Source organism: Mytilus californianus, unplaced genomic scaffold (assembly GCF_021869535.1).
Source record: "Mytilus californianus isolate M0D057914Y unplaced genomic scaffold, xbMytCali1.0.p SCAF_1, whole genome shotgun sequence".
Lineage (NCBI taxonomy): Eukaryota > Metazoa > Mollusca > Bivalvia > Mytilida > Mytilidae > Mytilus > Mytilus californianus.
Genome location: NW_026262581.1, coordinates 65,417,426 through 65,438,290, shown reverse-complemented (window position 1 = coordinate 65,438,290; position 20,865 = coordinate 65,417,426). Strand labels below are relative to the sequence as shown.

Genomic DNA, 20,865 nt, shown 5'->3' with positions numbered 1-20,865 from the left:
AATTTTTATTCATATGAAGTTATGAAATATTATTGTCATCTACTACTAAATTTCGGAGAAATTGATTTATAACAAGCATTCTGAGAGTATTGCATGGCAATACATAGTCCCCTACTGTATTCACTGTACCAGAACAAAATGCTAACTTGATCAATAACGTGTCATGGTGTAAACTATATAACAAATATCAAGTCAATATCTTCAAGCATGACAAAAAAAGTGTGGAAAACTGATTATTTGAGTGAATTTTCTAAGTCAAAGGACCATAACTCTGCACAAAATCATCAGACCGGAACAAAATTCGAACTTGATCTGTAACTTGTCATGATAAGCCTATATACTCCTTATCAAATCAATATCTTCAAGCATGACGAAAAAAAGTTTGTAAAACTGATTATTTGAGTGAATTTTCTAATTCCAAGGACCATAACTCTGGACAACACCATCAGACCAGAACAAAATTCTAACGTGAACAGTAAATTGTCATAATAAAACTATATACCAAATATCAAATCAATATCTTCAAGCACGAAGAAAAAAAGTGTGGAAAACTGATTTGCCGGACTGACGGATGACAGACAGACGGACAGAGTGCAAACCTAAAGTCCCCTTCGACTTTGTCAGTAGGGAACTAATAAAACTTTAATAGGGATCTCAAGCAAAAACAAGACTGTTACACTGTAACAAAATAAACATGATTATAATTTCAGTGTGCACAAATAATTGGACTGAAGGGTCAAGTAATCTCATGGAAATGAGATATGCCAATTCTAATTTAACTAAAATTGAGAATGGAAATGGGGAATATGTCAAAGAGACAACTACATACCAAATATCTTTTAAATTGACATAATCATGATAATCACATTATTAAACAACTGTTGATGTCACCAAACACAGGCAATTGTTGATACCACCAAACAAGAGAAACAGCACACCTAAGTTTTGCTTCTGCCTCTTTTTGAAGCAGGGAAGACAAACAGCAGTTTGAAATTGTTGAGAAAAATGCTACAAAACTTTTTCTATATGAGCATTACATCAAAATATCATCATGTACATGCATTTCTCAAACAGAAGTTTGATAACAGGTCTGAAAATTAATCACTTGGTATATTAGAAAGCAAAATTTTTAACCCTTCCAATGAAATTCTTTTTTCCAGAGACAGTCCAACATTTGCATCTTATCATTTATACATATGACTTAAACAAGAAAGGTCTAGATGAGTTTATAGTAGATTCTAAGTTTACAAGCATTTTGCTCATGATACATTTCCCCTATCTACTACAGTTTTGTAGATATTAGACAAATATTTTCAGATAAACACTATGTTCTACTTTCAGTTATGGTTGCCAGTTGTTGATAGATGGTATTGTCAGGTAATTCACAATCTAAAATATAAGCAGAAAGACAGTTCATTTCAAGTTTGCTTTACATTTAAGTGCAATTACTTATAAAAGAAGTCATCTGATAATTTTGACAGAACTGGAGAGCAGATAGATCTGGACATTCTAAACATTTTTGCCACAGTAAGATTTTCGATATCTATTATGGTTTTCAAAAAATTAGACGGTTACCAGTTACCTAAAATTTAACCTCGTGATATATGTGTTGCCATGATGGTTGATGGACTGGAATATACTACACCCTAAGCGTCAATCATATATAGTTATATTCAATTTGGTTCAATTTTTTCTTCTGGAAAGATCTTTGAATGAAAAAAAGTTTACAGACCACAGGAACCGAGGGAGACAGGAAAACCTTAAACTGGCCTTCCGCCAGATGAGCTAAAAACAATTTATTGAAGAGTTCAAAACAAAGAGGAGACATAAATTAAAAATAAAATTTGATACAAATAATACAGCTAATTTTTTTTATCACTTTTTTATTATCTAAAATGCATTTAGTTTTATAAAAGTAAACAAATGAGCATATTATGAAATGCTTTTTCCATCAGTAATATCAACAAAAATATGACAGAGCAAATCATTGTTCCCTTTCCATACAAAATTAATGCATCATACTGTGGATTCATTATTATTCGTGGGATATCAATTTTCTGCATTTCATAATATAGGTTAACCACAAAAGTTCATTGAAGTACATATTTTCTATAGGCTTTCATGCAGATTTTTGCAAAATCACAAATTTAAATATCCAGGAAAATACTATGTTTTCTCAATCCAGGAAAATTGGTACCAAAAAAATAAATGAATTAACAGTAGTGTGTTTATTGTATACTATTATGTTTCTGTACTCTTAAGCAAATTTCATAAAATAGATGAAATCACTTCTGTATATATTTGCCTTAGTGTCATAAAAATATTTGAAAATATTTCAGGCTTTAAAAATCTGGAAAAAAATGTTTTTAAATCTAACAATCAATTGAACAACAGTGCATGATATGTATTTCTAAAATCCATTATTTCATACAGCATTGTTTTGTCTAGTATGATTACGGTATGATGGTTATATCGCCATTCTTCTCTCAGGAGGATCATTTCATGTCAGCCAAGATGTTTATTAAACCTCTGTAGCCATGACAATTGCACCAAATGCTGCCATATTCAGACATAACAATACAATAACAATTTATGCATCCTGTATATTCAGTTAGATTTTAATGACAGATACATAGCTTTGTTTATAATCTTTTTGTCTGGATTGATTTTCTTCAACAACTGAGCTATAGTAGATGTCATTTGTTCTTTTGATATATTCAATTTCTTTGACTTGAATTTTTGAACAAGTTCCTTTGGTGTCATAGGTTTCCTCATTAGGTATCGACGTATTGCACTTTCTGAAATTCCTTCCCTGAAAAATAAGAGGATGTCATATTGTGTACTTATATTGAAAAATTCTAATACTTCTACAATACATATATAAAAAAAAACATTATTACATGCCATGTGAAAACTCATAATTTTGACATGATTTGCATATCTACAAATACTTAAATGCTCTGTAAGAATTACTTTCTATGTTGTCAGAACTAGTTTAGTAAACCATGTAAACACTGTGTTGATTTTTCTGTGATATACTTGAGCAATACACGAATAGGTGAAATATAAAGCAAAAAAATACATATGTTTTGGGTTGAGAATTGTAAGTATCAAATACATTTAAACATACAGGCATTTGTAAATAAATTTTCAACTCTGAAATATCTGTATATATGAAGTAAAGTGTAGTAGACAATCAAATAACTAAGAAAAGAATGGCCTACATGAAGTGCACCTTTTTTATCTGCAATCTTTTGAAAGAGGAAAATACTTTGCTATATGAGATTATTTTATGTAAAAGGAAGGTTATCCTCTTTATGACCTTATATGTAATCCAATATTCTGTGCACTATACAAATACATTTACAATTAAGAGTGTCATGTACATGGAAGGCCCAATAATAAATTGTTTCTCCTTTGAAAAAAAGACACTAAATGGTACATTTTTTTCTTCAAAGTTATAGGACTTTGTCATTAAATGATCCACAATGTAATTATTGTAATTTCATTGTTTATATCAATGAAAGACAAATTTCAATGTACCAATGTCCAGTACTAAGGGTATGCCATTTATAACAATTTACTCACTTAATTAGCCTTGGTAGGATTTAAGCAAAATATTTAATATACTATACTCTTTTTAAAATTTTTAAACAGGTGGCAGGTGGTAATTTCTAAAACTGTTTATGTGCTTTAAAATCCTACATTAATATGTACTTTTTAAGTATAAATTATTTGCCCAGAACCATGAAAAAAAATTGAATACAAGAATTCTTATTTATACAGAAGATTTAAAAGTAGTAAAAGTTTTAAATTAGACATTCGTGTATACAAAATTATTTAAAGACTTGAAATTTATGATGGTAACAATATAATATTGTTGGCATTTTTTTCTCATGTAAATTTTACAATTCTGCATTTCATAGACTTTGATAGAAAACTTTGTCTACAAATGATTATTAATCCAGTCTGACTTTTAAAAGGTTAAAGTGTTTTTTTTTTAAGAAACATCATCTGTTTTTGGTTTACAGGTCTCATCTCTATTTAAATATAACTTCATTATGCTATTTGACAATTTCCAGGTGCTTAATACTAAATGATTAGTTGTGGGCTGTGGACCAAAGTTACTATTGATTGTAGGGATACCACAGTTGGTTCTGCCTGTGTTTTATCACTGTTTCAAGATAAATATTATCATATCCTATGTATAATAATAATTACTGTTACAATAACATACTTTGAACCTCCTACACTAGGACTGTCTGTTCTCATTTTCTTTGATGACGATGCTTCTCCTTCTAGTTTTCTCTTCATTGCTGAAAACAAAATCATATGATGTATTTAGACCATAATATAAGACTTTTTGCATGAACATGCACAGTAGACATGTATTTATTTTAAAACCACATTATACAGAAAGCATGAGTCACTTTTAACTTAACATTTAGAGCAGTGTTTGAAGTTAAATCAGCTGTATACGATACTTTACATGCAAAATACATAGATTGGGGACTGAATGTCTCTGCTTCCATTCAAGTCAGTAATTAATTTACTCTGTGTCTCACAATACCGACAAAACTCATCTTTTATAAATAAAATTCTGTAATAACAACGACCAGGTATTATAATACTATGTCCCTTTAAAAAATCTAAATTTATCAACATAGATTAAATCTGTCTCCATAATTTTAAAACACACTTCATTCTCAGCATGTAAATTGTGTTGATTTCATGGATTAATTGACTTTAGCACAAACCCACCTGCCATTACTACATAAGCGCAATATGTTGCCTAAAACAATTTGGATTTTTATGCTTCTTCCAAAGTTTCCTAAACAAATTAACAAATTCAAATTTCCAAAGAAATAATGGCCATATTCCATAACTATCTCTATTTTAAAGTTGAGATAATCCAAATACAAAAACAAATATTTGAGAATCCATAAAGTCATATTAAATGTGGTGTTGATGTCATACAAAAGCCACTTCTGGGCCTTATCATGCCAATACACAGCTTTCGGTTAATTTTCGACGGGTTTTTGGACCTGCTGATGTAGAGAGCATGCGAGAACTAAATAATTCACCACTATAGTTGTCTGTATGAACAACACCTCTCTTATAAATATTAATTTGGTTTTTTATAGACTCTGTGATTCAAACTAAAAAATATGAATCAAAACTATGTATATTTGGACATTTTTGGCAGAAATATGAAATTCATGCTACCTTTAAATCTTTAAATCTTGATGAATTTCATATATATGAAAGCTCGTCAGATTAATCATTGCATATACGTATCAACTATTTTTACACAAAAATTAGATGTCAATTTTTGGGCCATATAAGGTTCTTGGTGCAACTTCTCTTTTGGTGTTATATTTTACTTACATTTCTTATCTTCAGTTTCCATTGAGCTAGGTGTATCAGATCTCGGCACTGGTGAATTTCTTTTAGCCTCTTGCTAAAAATGAAATAATATATATTTTAAAATTTCTTCTAATAAACTACCAACTTCTTGGCACAACACAGAAAATTGATATTTTGATAAAAAAATCAAAACAAAAGAAATCTCAACTAAAACAAAAATAAAATTCATTTTCTTTAAAACAGATGAAAATAATAATACATGTACTATGTTTAATGGGTAGAGATAACTTTAGCATGTTATCATAGTATTATGCCCATTTAACCTTAAAAAAAAATAAAAAAATTTGAAATTTAAAAATTTGGAGATTTTATGTGAAAAATAAAATGCTCCGCAGGGCGCAGCTTGATACGACCGCAGAGGTCGAACCCTGAACAGTTGGGGCAAGTATGGACACAACATTCAAGCTTGATACAGCTCTGAATTTGGATTGTGATTAAATATTTGACACAGCATAGGTTTCTGACACAGAATGAATGTGGTCTAAGAACTTAAAAATTTTAAATTGGACATTCACCTATCATGGTCCAATATCCAAAATCTAAATACATGGTTAGATTCAGCATATCAAAGAACCCCAAGAATTCAATTTTTGATGAAATCAAACAAAAGTTTAATTTTGGACCCCGATTTGGACCAACTTGAAAACTGGGCCCATAATCAAAAATCTAAATACATGTTTAGATTCAGCATATCAAAGAACCCTAAAAATTCAATTTTTGTTAAAATCAAACTAAGTTTAATTTTGGACCCTTTGGACCTTAATGTAGACCAATTTGAAAACGGAACCAAAAATTAAGAATCTAAATACACGGTTAGATTAGGCATATCAAAGAACCCCAATAATTCAATTTTTGATGAAATCAAACAAAGTTAAATTTTGGACCCTTTTGACCTCAATGTGGACAAAGTTGATAACGGGGCCCAAAAATCAAAAATCTAAATACATGGTTAGATTCAGCATATCAAAGAACCCATATATTCAATTTTTGTTGAAATCAAACAAAGTTTAATTTTGGACCCCGATTTGGACCAACTTGAAAACTGGGCCCATAATCAAAAATCTAAATACATGTTTAGATTCAGCATATCAAAGAACCCTAAAAATTCAATTTTTGTTAAAATCAAACTAAGTTTAATTTTGGACCCTTTGGACCTTAATGTAGACCAATTTGAAAACGGAACCAAAAATTAAGAATCTAAATACACGGTTAGATTCAGCATATCAAAGAACCCCAATAATTCAATTTTTGATGAAATCAAACAAAGTTAAATTTTGGACCCTTTGGACCTCAATGTGGACCAATTTAAAAACGGGGCCCAAAATCCAAAAACTTAATACACGGTTAGATTCAGCATATTAAAGAACCCCAAGAATTCAAGAATAAAACCCCATTGAAATTGATCAAGAAATAAGCAATTTATACGAAGTATCTTCTTGTGCACAATACTGTGCAATTGAATATTTCTTGCTATTGCGCAATACTGTACAATTGACAATTTCTTGCTATTGCGCAATATTGTGCTATTGGATATTTCTTGCTATTGCGCAATACTGTGCAATTGAAGATTTCTTGCTATTGCGCAATACTGTGCAATTGAAGATTTCTTGCTATTGTGCAATACTGTGCAATTGAAAATTTCTTGCTATTGCACAATACTTATTAGATAATAATTTACACATCCTGTTTGGTGTGTATCTCCTACCATATCATTATTATTTGCTTTTAAATATAAATCAGAAATAACCAACTTAAAATGGAAAATTTTAAAAGAAAAAAAAAAGGAAAAAAATAAAAAAAAAGAAAAAAAAAAATCCCCCCACAAATTTTTTGAACCCCCTTATGATTCATCATCCCCAAACTCAATCCCAGCCTTCCCTTTGTGGTATGGTACCTTGCAGTACAATTTCAGAGAGATCCATACACTTGAACACAAGTTATTGTCTGGAAACTAGAAAAATGCTTATTTTTGGCCCCTTTATGGCCCCCAATTCCTAAAAGTTTCGGGCAATTACCCCCAAACTCAATTCCAGCTTTCCCTTTGTGATATGGAACCTTGTAGTACAATTTCAGAAATATCCAAACACTTACACACAAGTTATTGTCATGAAACTAGAAAAATGCTTGTTTTTTGCCCCTTTTTTGGCCCCTAATTCCTAAAATTTTGAGGCAATTACCCCCAAAATCAATTACAGCCTTTCCTTTGTGATATGGAACCTTGTGGTACAATGTCAGAGAGATCCATACACTTAAACTAAAGTTAGAGTGCGAAAACCAATGCGTCTTCGGACGACGCCAGACGACGACGACGACGACGACGCCGGACGACGACGACGCCAACGTCATACCAATATACGACCAAAAAATTTTTAATTTTTGCGGTCGTATAAAAAGGAGGGAACAAATTTGACCTCCCACATAGGCTAAAGTTAATATAACTAAATGTTTTAAAAAGAAATGAAACACTAATTTTATGAAATTTGGAAAAAAATAATAAATTGCAATGAAATAAATAAAATATGACTTGTTGAATTTGTTTACAAAAACACATCCATATGTTCATATACTTTGAATAAATCCTTTATTTAATATCAAAGGAATCTTATTTCAAAGAAAATTCTATAGGTTCAATGATTTCAGCTTTATCACTGAGTCAGTCACTTTGTAATAGTAAGAAGTTATGAAGAAATATCTTTTTTACCTCCAAAATGTTTTTAGTTTTTATCTCTTAATTTAAGCACTTTGAATCATACATACCTGTAAAAATATTGCTGATGCAAGACCTTCGTCTTTTTCTATATCAGAATCTTCACCTGAACTAGAACTGCTACTTTCACTCTCATCACCTAAAAAATCATTGTTATGGTTCACTGGATATGAATTACTAATAACGATCAAAATTAAAACCATATTTAATTTCAGACATTCTAGCTAGTTGCTATGTATTGATGACATTTACACAATACCACACCATTAACTCTTTGGACTACATTAATAAAAGAAATTATTGTTTTTTCATCAAATTTGAACAATAAAATTTTGAATCATTTTAATAAAAATTTAAAATAACGAATTAGTGGTCACACGATCATCCTTCATTAGATTAAGTCTAGCCTTCTGTAACAAAAGTCAATAATTTTGATAACCTTTTCTATTTTGTATTGCTTATTCAATTTCTATAGAATAAAGAATGAAATTTCAATTACAATATTCATTGATAATGCCCCTCACCAATTTGTTCCTTAATTGCTATAGAGTTTAGGTTATGGTTAAACTTCACAAAGACCAAAGGAACATCACTTGATATGTTCTATAACCCCATTTTATATCTAGACAACATAATCTCTCTAAATAATCCAGATTTTTCTAAATATACTTATGAAATACATCCATCTGGACTTACATTTAAAAAGTCCCAAATTTAAACATTGCCTTTTAATATAGACCTTGATAATTGAATTCCAAATGGTCGTTTTCATCCTGATAGAGATATACAGACACCATAAATCCATCAAAATTTTTATTTTATAACAAATATATGAAATAATAAATGGAGAATTATTCCATTTGCAACAAGCTTTTCAAAATAATATTGTTTATAAAGCAGACAAGTGTAAGAATTGTATTTCAAATATTTGCAGTTTTTACATGACAATATTGTTTTTTATTTAATTTTTAGGCATTGCAAAAGACCATATATTTCCAAATTGTTCATGTTACTGTATGAAATCTGCTTGGAACTACAACTGCCAATATCACAGCATAGTATGGCATGATTTCTACATTTACTAACAGATTAAGTACTTTGACAATAATTTCAGTACTTGCAAGGTGTTACTTAAAAAATTGTTTTTAATGGTAGCAGTGTTTTGATGACTTTAGAAACAATATTATAAAGCTTAACACTTTTCTGAAATGTTTTTTTAAGTGCCTTTTGTTTTAGAACTTGTCCTCTAGGCAGCTCATTGTTTTTTGGGATATTGTCTCATCGAAGAAAACATACATCTCCCTTTATTTATATAAAGATCAGTAGTAGCTCAAACTATTATCAGCTATATGATAGTCAACAGAAACGTAAATAAAACTTTAAAACTTCAAGAAATAAGCAAACCTTTCTTTGATTTTTCTTCTTTTTCATTATTTTCTTCTTTCTTTTCTTCTTCATCACTTTCTTCATCTTCAGAACCAATCAATTTTCTAAGACCTTTTTCTTCATCAACACCTTTCTCTTCATATTTATCCTTTTTAGCTCCTTCTTCTTCAGAGGAGCTGAAAACAAATTTCCATGGAAGAAAACAAATGAAAGAATTGTTGGATTGATGTTATTTTTTGTATTAAAGACTAAGGCCTGATTGCTTTTATTTCAGTTATTTCTTTAGAAAGGCTAGTCAGTAGTTCAGTTCATTCAGGATCTAAAACTACATCAAAAAGGATATGATTCTACACTTGTGATAGAACTAAATTTATCAAATTTAACAATGAGATATTGTTTTTGCATTTTATATACTGGTATTTGAAATTAACTATCAAAAATCAGAAACATAATTTCTCCCATAAAATAAATTGAACAACATACACTGAAAAAAAGATATAGCATTGAAAATTCCTTTTCTGGTAGATCTGCATAAGGAGTTGCACTTTCCACGGGCACCTTAAATAATGCTCTGCCAGGTGTGTTTTTTTAATTTTAAAACAAGATGATGGTTTTCTGTGTATAATATGTGCCCCTGCATGGCAATTTGACTATTCTAGTAAAAAAAAATTGGATTAGACATTCTCGAATTCAGGACTGCATACAAATAGTTTTATTTTTAACATACAAAAGTCAATATAACTTCTGCAAATGTTAAATTTTAATTATGTTACATGCTTCCAAAGTATATTTTCACCTTCCAGAATCAGATATATAGTCAACTTCTTTGTCATCGTAATCTCCCTCATCACTTTCCTCTATAGCCTCATCATCAGAGTTATGTTTAGCTGTTCTCTTCTTCTTTACTTTCTTTGCTAACTTTTTACCCTTTTTAGACTTTTTAGAATCTGTAACATAGATCAAAATGGAATGTTAAATTTAGACAGTTAATATACAATAGTAGTCCATTGCCCAAAATATGAAATTTATTAGTAAAAGCTTAAGGAACAGAAATTAAAGCAGGCATTATCATCTTTTACAAATAAATTTTATATTTTCTGAAAAAGAATGTTTAAAATATTTATCTTGCAATTCATTATTGATGCTTAAAAATGTTTAATTTTTTACTCCAAACGGTTGTCTTCGATTTTGTTGTTGCTTATTTGTAAGCAGTAAAGATGACACAAAAGGAATTAGTGTAAACAGGTCCTTGACCTTTGATCATTTGTAGACTATACTTCATCTCCTTAGTTTATATTCAAATATTACTGATCCTTCAAAATAGTAGCAAGATGTCAGCAGAAAATGATTGTATACTGTAAATAGTATATGAAATCACCTGGAAGTAATCTCTTATATTATACACTCTGGAAATTTCAACTTAAACATGAAACATACCAAGGTTGCTTTACATATAAAAATAGTAGTAAAAATGGCCAATTTTTTCAAATTGCTTTATATGAAGGAACTATAAAATTGATATGTCCATGGTCTCTTTGAAAATGAACATAAATTAAAATGTTTTACCACATTCATTTAAGAATGAACTGAAGACAAAAATTTACCAAGGTCATTACAAATTTAATAATTGTTAAGCTGACTTTTATAAGACCCATGTTGTGCTATATAAGCAGGTGTCAAAATTTTAAAATATTGTTGCCTTCACCTCAGAGAGAAGTGAGAAACAAATCTTAATGCAAAGCTTAATGGAGCAATGACCATACATATGACTATAACTAGAGGCTCTAAAGAGCCTGTGTCGCTCACCTTGGTCTATGTGCATATTAAACAAAGGACACAGATGGATTCATGACAAAATTGTGTTTTGGTGATGGTGATGTGTTTATAGATCTTACTTTACTGAACATTCTTGCTGCTTACAATTATCTCTATCTATAATGAACTTGGCCCAGTAGTTACAGTGGAAAATATTTCGTAAAAATTTACAAAAATTTACAAAATTTATGAAAATTGTAAAAAATTGACTATAAAGGGCAATAACTCCTTAAGGGGTCAATTGACAATTTTGGTCATTTTGACTTATTTGTAGATCTTACTTTGCTGTACATTATTGCTGTTTACAGTTTATCTCTATCTATAATAATATTCAAGATAATAACCAAAAGCTGCAAAATTTTCTTAAAATTACCAATTCAGGGGCAGCAACCACACAACGTGTTGCCTGACTGGTCTGAAAATTTCAGGGCAGATAGATCTTGACCTAATGAACAATTTTATCCTCGTCAGACTTGCTCTAAATGCTTTGGTTTCAGAGATATGAGCCAAAAACTGCATTTTACCCTATGTACTATTTTTAAGCCGTCGGCCAACTTGGTTCGCGGGCAGGGTCATCAGACACATTTTTTAAACAAGATACCCTAATGATGATTGTGGACAAGTTTGGTTAAATTTGTCTTAGTAGTTTCAGAGGAGAAGATTTTTGTAAAAGATTACAAAAATTTACGAAAAATGGTTAAAAATTGACTATACAGGGCAATAACTCCTTAAGGGGTCAACTGATCATTTTGGTCAAGTTGACTTATTTGTAGATCTTACTTTGCTGAACATTATTGCTGTTTACAGTTTATCTCTATCTATAATAATATTCAAGATAATAACCAAAAACAGCAAAATTTCCTTAAAATTACCAATTCAGGGGCAGCAACCCAACAACAGGTTGTCCGATTCATCTGAAAATTTCAGGGCAGATAGATCTTGACCTGATAAACAATTTTACTCCCCGTGTCAGATTGGCTCTTAGTGCTTTGGTTTCAGAGATATAAGCCAAAATCTACATTTTACCCCTATGTTCTATTTTTAGCCATGGCGGCCATCTTGGTTGGTTGGCTGGGTCACCGGACACATTTTTTAAACTAGATACCCTAATGATGATTGTGGACAAGTTTGGTTAAATTTGTCTTAGTAGTTTCAGAGGAGAAGATTTTTGTAAAAGATTACAAAAATTTACGAAAAATGGTTAAAAATTGACTATACAGGGCAATAACTCCTTAAGGGGTCAACTGATCATTTTGGTCAAGATGACTTATTTGTAGATCTTACTTAGCTGAACATTCTATTTTTAGCCATGGCGGCCATCTTGGTTGGTTGGCCGGGTCACCTGACACATTTTTTAAACTAGATACCCTAATGATGATTGTGGACAAGTTTGGTTTAATTTGGCCAAGTTGTTTTAGAGGAGAAGATTTTTGTAAAAGTTAACGACGACAGACGACGACGGAGGACGACAACGACGATGGACGCCAAGTGATGAGAAAAGCTCACTTGGCCCTTTGGGACACGTGAGCTAAAAAAGAGTTCAATCTGGCAAAGTGGAGTATATGCTGACATGTAGTTCCCTCAGATGAATACATTTTTTATATAGAGTAAAAATGTTATTTATTCTTATTTTTGCGAAAGCTATCCCATTAAAACTTTTGCAATATAATTAAAAAATCCAGAAATTCTGAGTTAACAGTACACTAAAAGATAACCATGTTTTTAGTTTATTGAAAGATAATAGCAAACCTTCATCGCCATCTTCCTCATCATTGTCATCATCATCTTCATCATCTGATATATCAAACCATTCATCTATATCTGTTAACACCTGAAATATTCAGTGTCTGATATATCAAACAATTCATCTATATCTGTTAACACCTGAAATACACAGTGTCTGATATATCAAATCATTCATCTATATCTGTTAACACCTGAAATACACAGTGTCTGATATATCAAATCATTCATCTATATCTGTTAACACCTGAAATACATTGCGTCTGATATATCAAATCATTCATCTATACCAGTTAACACCTGAAATACACAGGTGTCATATATATCAAACCATTCATCTATATCTGTTAAGACCTGAAATACACAGTGTCTGATATATCAAACCATTCATCTATATCTGTTAACACCTGAAATACATTGTGTCTGATATATCAAACTATTCATCTTTAACTGTTAACACCTGAAATACAAAGTGGCTGATATATCAAACCATTCATCTACACCTGTAAACATCTGATATACACAGTTTAAATAATTGGATGGATACTGAGTTAAACAGTGTTTGTCATCTTAACTGAATAAAAAATAATTGAATCTTAACAAATCCTTAGTGATGCTATTTTAAATATCTAAACACTTCCCAATTGAAAGAAAATGTACCGTTATAACATATTACAGGATTGATTTCATATAAAAATCAGTTATATGACTGCACAGAAATCAATAGTTCTATCCCCTCAACAACTTTGTTGTGCGTGGGGAAAAACATGTAATAAGTTAGTAATTGTACAGTAATAAACAACATCTTACTAAATCTTTACTGCTTTTCTTCGAGGTTTTCACTTTGAGATTCTTCTCCTCTTCATCCACTTTATCAGTATCTTCATCGTTTCTGCATCTCTTCCGTACCATGATGGAAAAATAATTCAATGTCTTATCTCGTCTACAACAAAAAGAGTTCAATGTCTTATTTTGTTACAAAAAAAGCTGTGTGTTCAGCAAACACTAATAATAAAATGAGCAAATAATGTATCATAAAATAAAAGATAGGTTGCCGATTAACATCCACAATTATGTAAGAAGAAATCTCATAGTATCTTTATGAAACTATAGTCTTTAACAAGATCCAAATACAGAGGACATTATATATTCTTTCACGGTTTTGAATTTAAATTATGGTTTTTAATAGATAAAATGAAAAATGTGTAGAACATGTGAAAGACACAGAAACAAAACACACACACACAAATTGTAATAATAATCTAAATGATTTGCCTAAAATAAATTTGTGACAGGGCTTTGTAAAATCATTTTTAAATTGTCTAGAGTATATGAAATTATAAATAACAAGAATGTGACCATAGAACACCTTCCCCCTTGGCACTATCATAATGTCTATGTTCAGTGAACCATGAAATCAGGATCATATTATTTAAAAAGATTGACTCACCATGAACATGTTTAACATAAGTTTCAAGTTTATAAGATCACAACTTCATGGAAAACTACCTTAACCAAAATCTTTAAACTGAGAATGTACTAATTTAATTTTACACTATCACATTTTTTGTTCAGTGAGCCATGAAATTGGGATAAAAACTGTAATTTTGTATCAATTTTTAAAAGTTCACATCATAATGTAATTGTGTAGTAAGTTTCAAATTCAACTTCATGATTAACTACCTTAAACAAAAGTTTTAACCTGCTCAAGAATCTACTACTGCGGGCTGTACAAAATATATGTGTTCATAATATGCAAATGTAGCAAAATTTATAGCACAGAAAAAAAATTAAATGAATACGTTAATTACCTGCTGAACTCCTCTTCAGCTTCCTCTGAGTTAAGGTATTTGTATCTTATCATTGGAGAAAAGTTATACCATTCTTCTACAGGGAAAGCTTCAAATGCTCCATCAGAACATTGAGTAAATATGTAATATGACGTGTTCTCTGTTATAGTTCCTTCTCTCACACCTTTATATCTATTCAAATTAAACAGAAATTATTCATACTTGAACCTGAACTCTAAGAAATAGGAAACAGATGTCAACATAAGTTTCCTAGGTGAAATCAACAAAGGAATATGACAAAGATAGCCTTGAAATGACACTTTTATTAATTATGTCATATCCAATTTAACAAGCAACATTTACAATCTAACCGGATTCCCACTATTTTTGCAACAAAATATTCCAGGATTTTTCAGAATTTCTCAAAGACATTCATTTATTTTAAGGATGGTATCAGGAACAGAAATTATTGTATAAAAATAGTCTGACAAACAATGTCTTGCATTTAGGAGAAGGACTTATAAATGTTATGAAGTATAGAAGTAATTTTGAAACTTTTGTGTTGTACAAGATTTCCATTTTATATCTAAACAAATACCTTTTCATTTCTTTATTTTTGCCAATCTTTAAAAGCCATGGCTGATCACTTGGGTTATAGTTTTTCATCATGATTCCATACTTCTTTTTTCTGGCTATTTCTTTCTGTTCTCTGCCAAACTCACTACCAGCTCCAAACTTAGGCATCTGATCTATATCATTAGCTGTTTTGTACTCTTTGAAGTTATTTTCTCTCTCCATTCTGACTGGTGTCTATAACAAAAACATGCACTTTTATATATATACATGTGAATGAGTGAGCAACAACAAATAAGACATTAGATGACACATAACCTTTTATTTTTTTAGTCATAATATAAGATTAGATCTTTTTATTATTAACTCATGATCTCAGTGTCAATTAGTTGAATAGCCATGCATTAAATACAACAATGATTGTTCAAAAAAACATACCAACATAAACATAACATATCATTATAAACAAGTATAACTATATAAACTATAAATAAGTAATAAGGGAAACCAATATGGTTTGTGTCAGTTTTAAAAATACAAATTTCCTATAATTTCATTGACTAATACATGTGTTCAATTAATAAATAAGTTATCGTTTTCAGAATGAACTAAAAGAAATGTTCCATAGACCATTGAAACTTTTTTAATATGTTTCTCTGTGTTTTAAGCACTTGTAAGTCAAAAAAGTATGTCAAATATCAATGATTGAAGGTAAAAGCTTAACAAATTTTCCCTTTGTAAGGATAATCTAAAAGATTAAGATTCATATTCATGATATTGGTGTTTCAAATCTGACCTAATCACAAACTTTAACATTTAAACTATGCAAAACATTCAAAGTCAATAGACCCTGCCTGAGAAGGGGGCAAAAAATCTCCAAAGAATGAGATGTGCCAATTCTTATATAACTGCATACCAAATGTCATTGATTTACCATTAGTGGTTCACTGGTTCCCCTTAAGCTGAAGCTGAAACAGCACACCTTAGTCACACCTTTGTAGCTATGTTGGGGCAAGACAACAAATGGTAGTGTAAGCATGCTAAAATGTTGTTATAAAAATATTGTATCACATCTTTTCTGAGTAAGAGTACTAACTTTGGCATACTATAAATCAATTAATCCAATAGTTGATGATATATGAAATTGTTTAAATCATGTTACATGTAATTGTTAATAACATTTGAATAAAAGCAAATAAAGAATAATTTTTACCTCGCTAAGTTTTACAAAGTCCAATTCATTGCCTGAGGAAAATTTCATCATCTTATAAATCTTCCTATGATCTCTACAAAATGCAAAAAAAATATCTAATCACAATAGATCAGAAACATTAATGCACAGAAAAGATGAAAGTAGACTGGACTACTGCTTCAGCTAGGTGATCTACTGAATTTGCCAGTTCATACTAGATTTTTTTAAAGTTCTTATGTCTTTGGGTTGCTATCACATTCAACATTGTCCTTTATTCCCACATCTCTTTTTATCATGATATGAAACTCAAAGCTGCTAATTCTTTTTCAAGGACATTTAAATATCCAACTGGATTGCTAAGGTAACATGATCTTGGTTTCATTGCCACTGGGCAAACAAAATCTCACCAGATTGACTCATAACTCCTACAAAAGTCAACTGATAAAAAATTCTTGTTGATATACACATGTATCTTAATATAATGTCCTCATTAACTACAAAGTTTCATGAAATTCTGTTGTGTGGTTTCAGAGGAGTTGCAATGACAAACTGTTGCAGTAGTATATTTCGACCAAAATTTTTTCGAGTCAACCGAGTTTGAGACAACAAGAGTTAGCCGTTATGTAAGCCTAAATTCTGTAAAATTCCCCCAAAATTAGTTTTAATTACTACAAAACTCAATAATAAAGGAAGTACATTTTTTAATCAAGTACAGAAATCAAGGACAGATTGATTTCTTAAACAATCATAGGGACCAAATGATAATTGTCAAATACATGTACTTAGATAGAAACATTACTGTGGATTTATATATTAGTGCATATCAATTTTCATGGCTTGAGGAAAGATTTTATTTGTGTGGATACTTGATTCGTGGTTTTGCCAAAGTTTGCATACAAGCCTATAGGATATTTGAACTTTGATGAACACTTTAATTTGTGATTAACCTATACACATTCAATCAACAAAATTTGGTACTCCATGAATAATTATGAATCCACAGTATGCGACAAAGTTTTTTGTTCCTCTAGCATGAACTACTTACTTCAGAACTCTCACACTGTGTTCTTGTGTAGCACTGCCAGAAGCCCCAGCGGCAGCCTATAGAAGAAACAAAATAAAATTAAGAATGAAAAAAGGGAATGCGTCAAAGACACAACAACCCGACCAAAGAGCAGAAAACAGCCCAAGGCCACCAATGGGTCTTCAACACAGCGAGAAAACACCACACACGGAGGCGGGCTTCGGCTGTAAAGTATCATGAGTGCACAGATGTATATACAATTATATCTGTATGTGTGTATTTAAACTTTATTAAATACAACAAAAATATAAAGTTGATGTCAAAATACATGTAGGAAGAAAAAAATGAAAAAAACTTTTAATCTTCATTCAGTTCCTATATTCTGCTGCCCTACGAAGGCTACATTCATGCCTGAATGCATAATCAATGAAAAATTGTCAATCAATCATTCAGAATTCATGGAATTAGCTTGATCTTTACCTAAAACTACAAAATTGAACTTAATCTAATTGATCCCTTCTCTCACAGCACACCAATCAAAATCAAGGATACATGTAAGGGACAGACAAGTGCTCTACAAGAGAAGTGAGGGAATTTTTTTCGGTTTTTATGATTTAAAAGTCATATATCATGTACATGCACATGTTTTACATGTATTGAACTGAGTTACCATTGATGTAATAGAAAAACAACTGATACACTGATACATACATTTTAATTGTATTTGATTCAAAAAAACTTATACCAAATCAGGCTTACAGAGCGGGGGCCCTAATATAACAGCCTCTACCCAAAAGATTTTACAAAAGGCATTCCATACTTTTAGAGGACAACTGTATGATATGTACTTCGAAACTGATGCATGTTCCCTCAACCTATGGCTATATATTGTCATGATTCTCAGGTTTAAGGTGGAGTTTGAGCCCAAATACGAACTGCCAAAATTGAAATCAGATATTTTTTTCTGGAGGGGGACTTCGGTGTCTGGCAAAGCCGATACAGAGGCCTAAAAATTCCCAAAATAGTGTAAAACCATTCATGAGCATATAACTCTTGATCATGTTTTTTATTGAAATACGCTTAAGGAATGACTACTTTCGATTGCAGGTCCAGGTGAAGCCAAAAATAAGAAAATTCTTGATTTTCAGTGGAAATTACCTTCTTTAGACTGCCATACCAGATAAGTTTCACTCCAACCTAAGAGGAAAATTTTGTGGTTAATGTGTTCACTAAGGTCCACTGTACATGCAGACTACAGGGAGATACATCTATCAGCATCCCTAGGTAATAGGACAAAAAATCATCAAAATTGATGCTCTTCCCACCAGATGACCAACTTTGGAGCAGCAACCCTCTCACCCACCCATGAATTCTCCAATTGAAAAAATATACTTTACAGTAATCAGGGGCAGATCCAGGATTTTTAAAAGGGGGTGTAATTCCATTAAACAGATTATATAATACTAAATGGGATGATTTTATGCTAAAAAATCATGAACAATATGATATAATAATTTTTTTTGCAGATTAAAGAGGGCGTTACCCCTCTTAGCCCACCCCCCACCCCCATGGATCTGCCACTGGTACTGATGCATGTGACATCCACAAAAAGGGGAATTTGAAAAACAAGTAATTGAATTATGCCGCAAACGCATTTATTTCCTTACAAAATACAGACATTTTTTTTAAAAATAAGAATAGACTATTTATATTGTCAAATCATTAAAAACATGTGCAGAAATAAAGCAAAATTTAGGTACTCCTCATTACACAATCTTGAATCCTTTTGGAGGTCTGTTCAAACCCATTTTTCTATGATTCACTATGGAGTCAAGGACTGAAAATAAATTTTGTGGAAAATTCTAATTGTATATACATGTAATATAAGGATATATCTACAAAATAAACAAATAAAGTTTTGTCTGTTTCTTAAACATATTAAATAAATAAAGGGGAAAAAATGTCAAAATATGTGCAATTTGGGTACCCTCACTTAAAGTATCCAAACATCTGCCCCTTTTGTTCTATAGAAAAGACTGATTGATTTCTGCTTAATGTCAAAGGGGAATTATTCATGAATATTCATGAATTTTATTTGTTAGACAACATGTGATATTATTAAACACGCATAATAGTCTTCATCAGGAGCTCATCAGATACATGTACAAATGAATATTGTAGCGTCAGCCTAATATTATCATTTATGTAACATGCCCGTTAAGGGCAGATGATTGGTAAGCCCTTTGACAATGAAGGTATCAGTAAGGGCAGATGATTGGTAAGCCCTTTGACAATGAAGGTATCAGTAAGGGCAGATGATTGGTAAGCCCTTTGACAATGAAGGTATCAGAATGAACATCTTGATGTATGCAGGATTTAATTTATATGTTATGCAAAGAATTTCAGGATATGTCGTCAAAAATCTTATTTGTTATTATGACGTTATAATGTCATGACATTTATTCATTTGATCTTAAAATTTATATATAACTAGTATTCAATTAGTCATGTTAGAACATGTTTGTTATAGACATTCATGCTATTTGGTAATTTGCGACACTTCACCTGAAAATTTGAACTATTGAAGTCTTACAAAAAATGTACAATGATTTTTTTTCTTTGGTGGTACAATGTATCAGACATTTTCTGTTGTAACGTCAAAACTTTACAGGAACATCTGTGATGTCCAGTAATTCCAGACAAATGGCAAAAAGATGTAATATTGACTTTTGCTTGTTGGAAAACTTTTCTTCTTAGTGTCTAACAAGGGACACATACATGCATGTTCCTTGCATGATCTACCAACAAGGGTCATTATATATTTAATTTTCCCAAAGTACAGTCAAATAAAAGACATGTTTCCAATTTATGTTATATCAATGAAATGCCCCATTTGACCTGGGGTCATTCTAGTGTAAACACGTCATAGGACATTGTGTTGGAAAAATGTATGCACGAAAGGCAAAGATCGCGTTTTTGTAATTTAATTTACCATACTGATATGGTCAGATGGTAGCATATAAAGTGTCTGATACAAAGTGACAATGATTAATTTTTCAGTCAAATGTATCTTATCACCTGTGGCTGATTTGTTGCCATCAAAATGTGGTTTTAGTTGTAAATTCTTCCTACTCGTAAAACAAAAACAAAAAAATACGGTAAATTTTACATCGCCTTTTTTGTGGTATTGTTTTCGAATTTTCATATT

At 30.9% G+C, this 20,865-nt stretch overlaps 1 protein-coding gene across 1 annotated transcript; it reads right to left on the bottom strand.

Annotated features, from left to right (window-relative positions):
- Positions 1 to 1,827: 1,827 nt before the first annotated feature.
- Positions 1,828 to 20,832, bottom strand: LOC127706260 (general transcription factor IIF subunit 1-like). The gene is made up of 13 exons (XM_052210770.1): positions 20,736 to 20,832; positions 17,679 to 17,734; positions 16,655 to 16,727; positions 15,467 to 15,678; positions 14,890 to 15,060; positions 13,889 to 14,021; positions 13,085 to 13,166; positions 10,317 to 10,467; positions 9,539 to 9,696; positions 8,185 to 8,273; positions 5,389 to 5,461; positions 4,238 to 4,316; positions 1,828 to 2,812 (listed from the first exon to the last, which is right to left on the bottom strand). Exons 1-13 carry the CDS (start codon positions 20,754 to 20,756, stop codon positions 2,608 to 2,610), a joined length of 1,503 nt encoding a protein of 500 aa, XP_052066730.1. The 5' UTR covers positions 20,757 to 20,832; the 3' UTR covers positions 1,828 to 2,607.
- Positions 20,833 to 20,865: the final 33 nt, after the last annotated feature.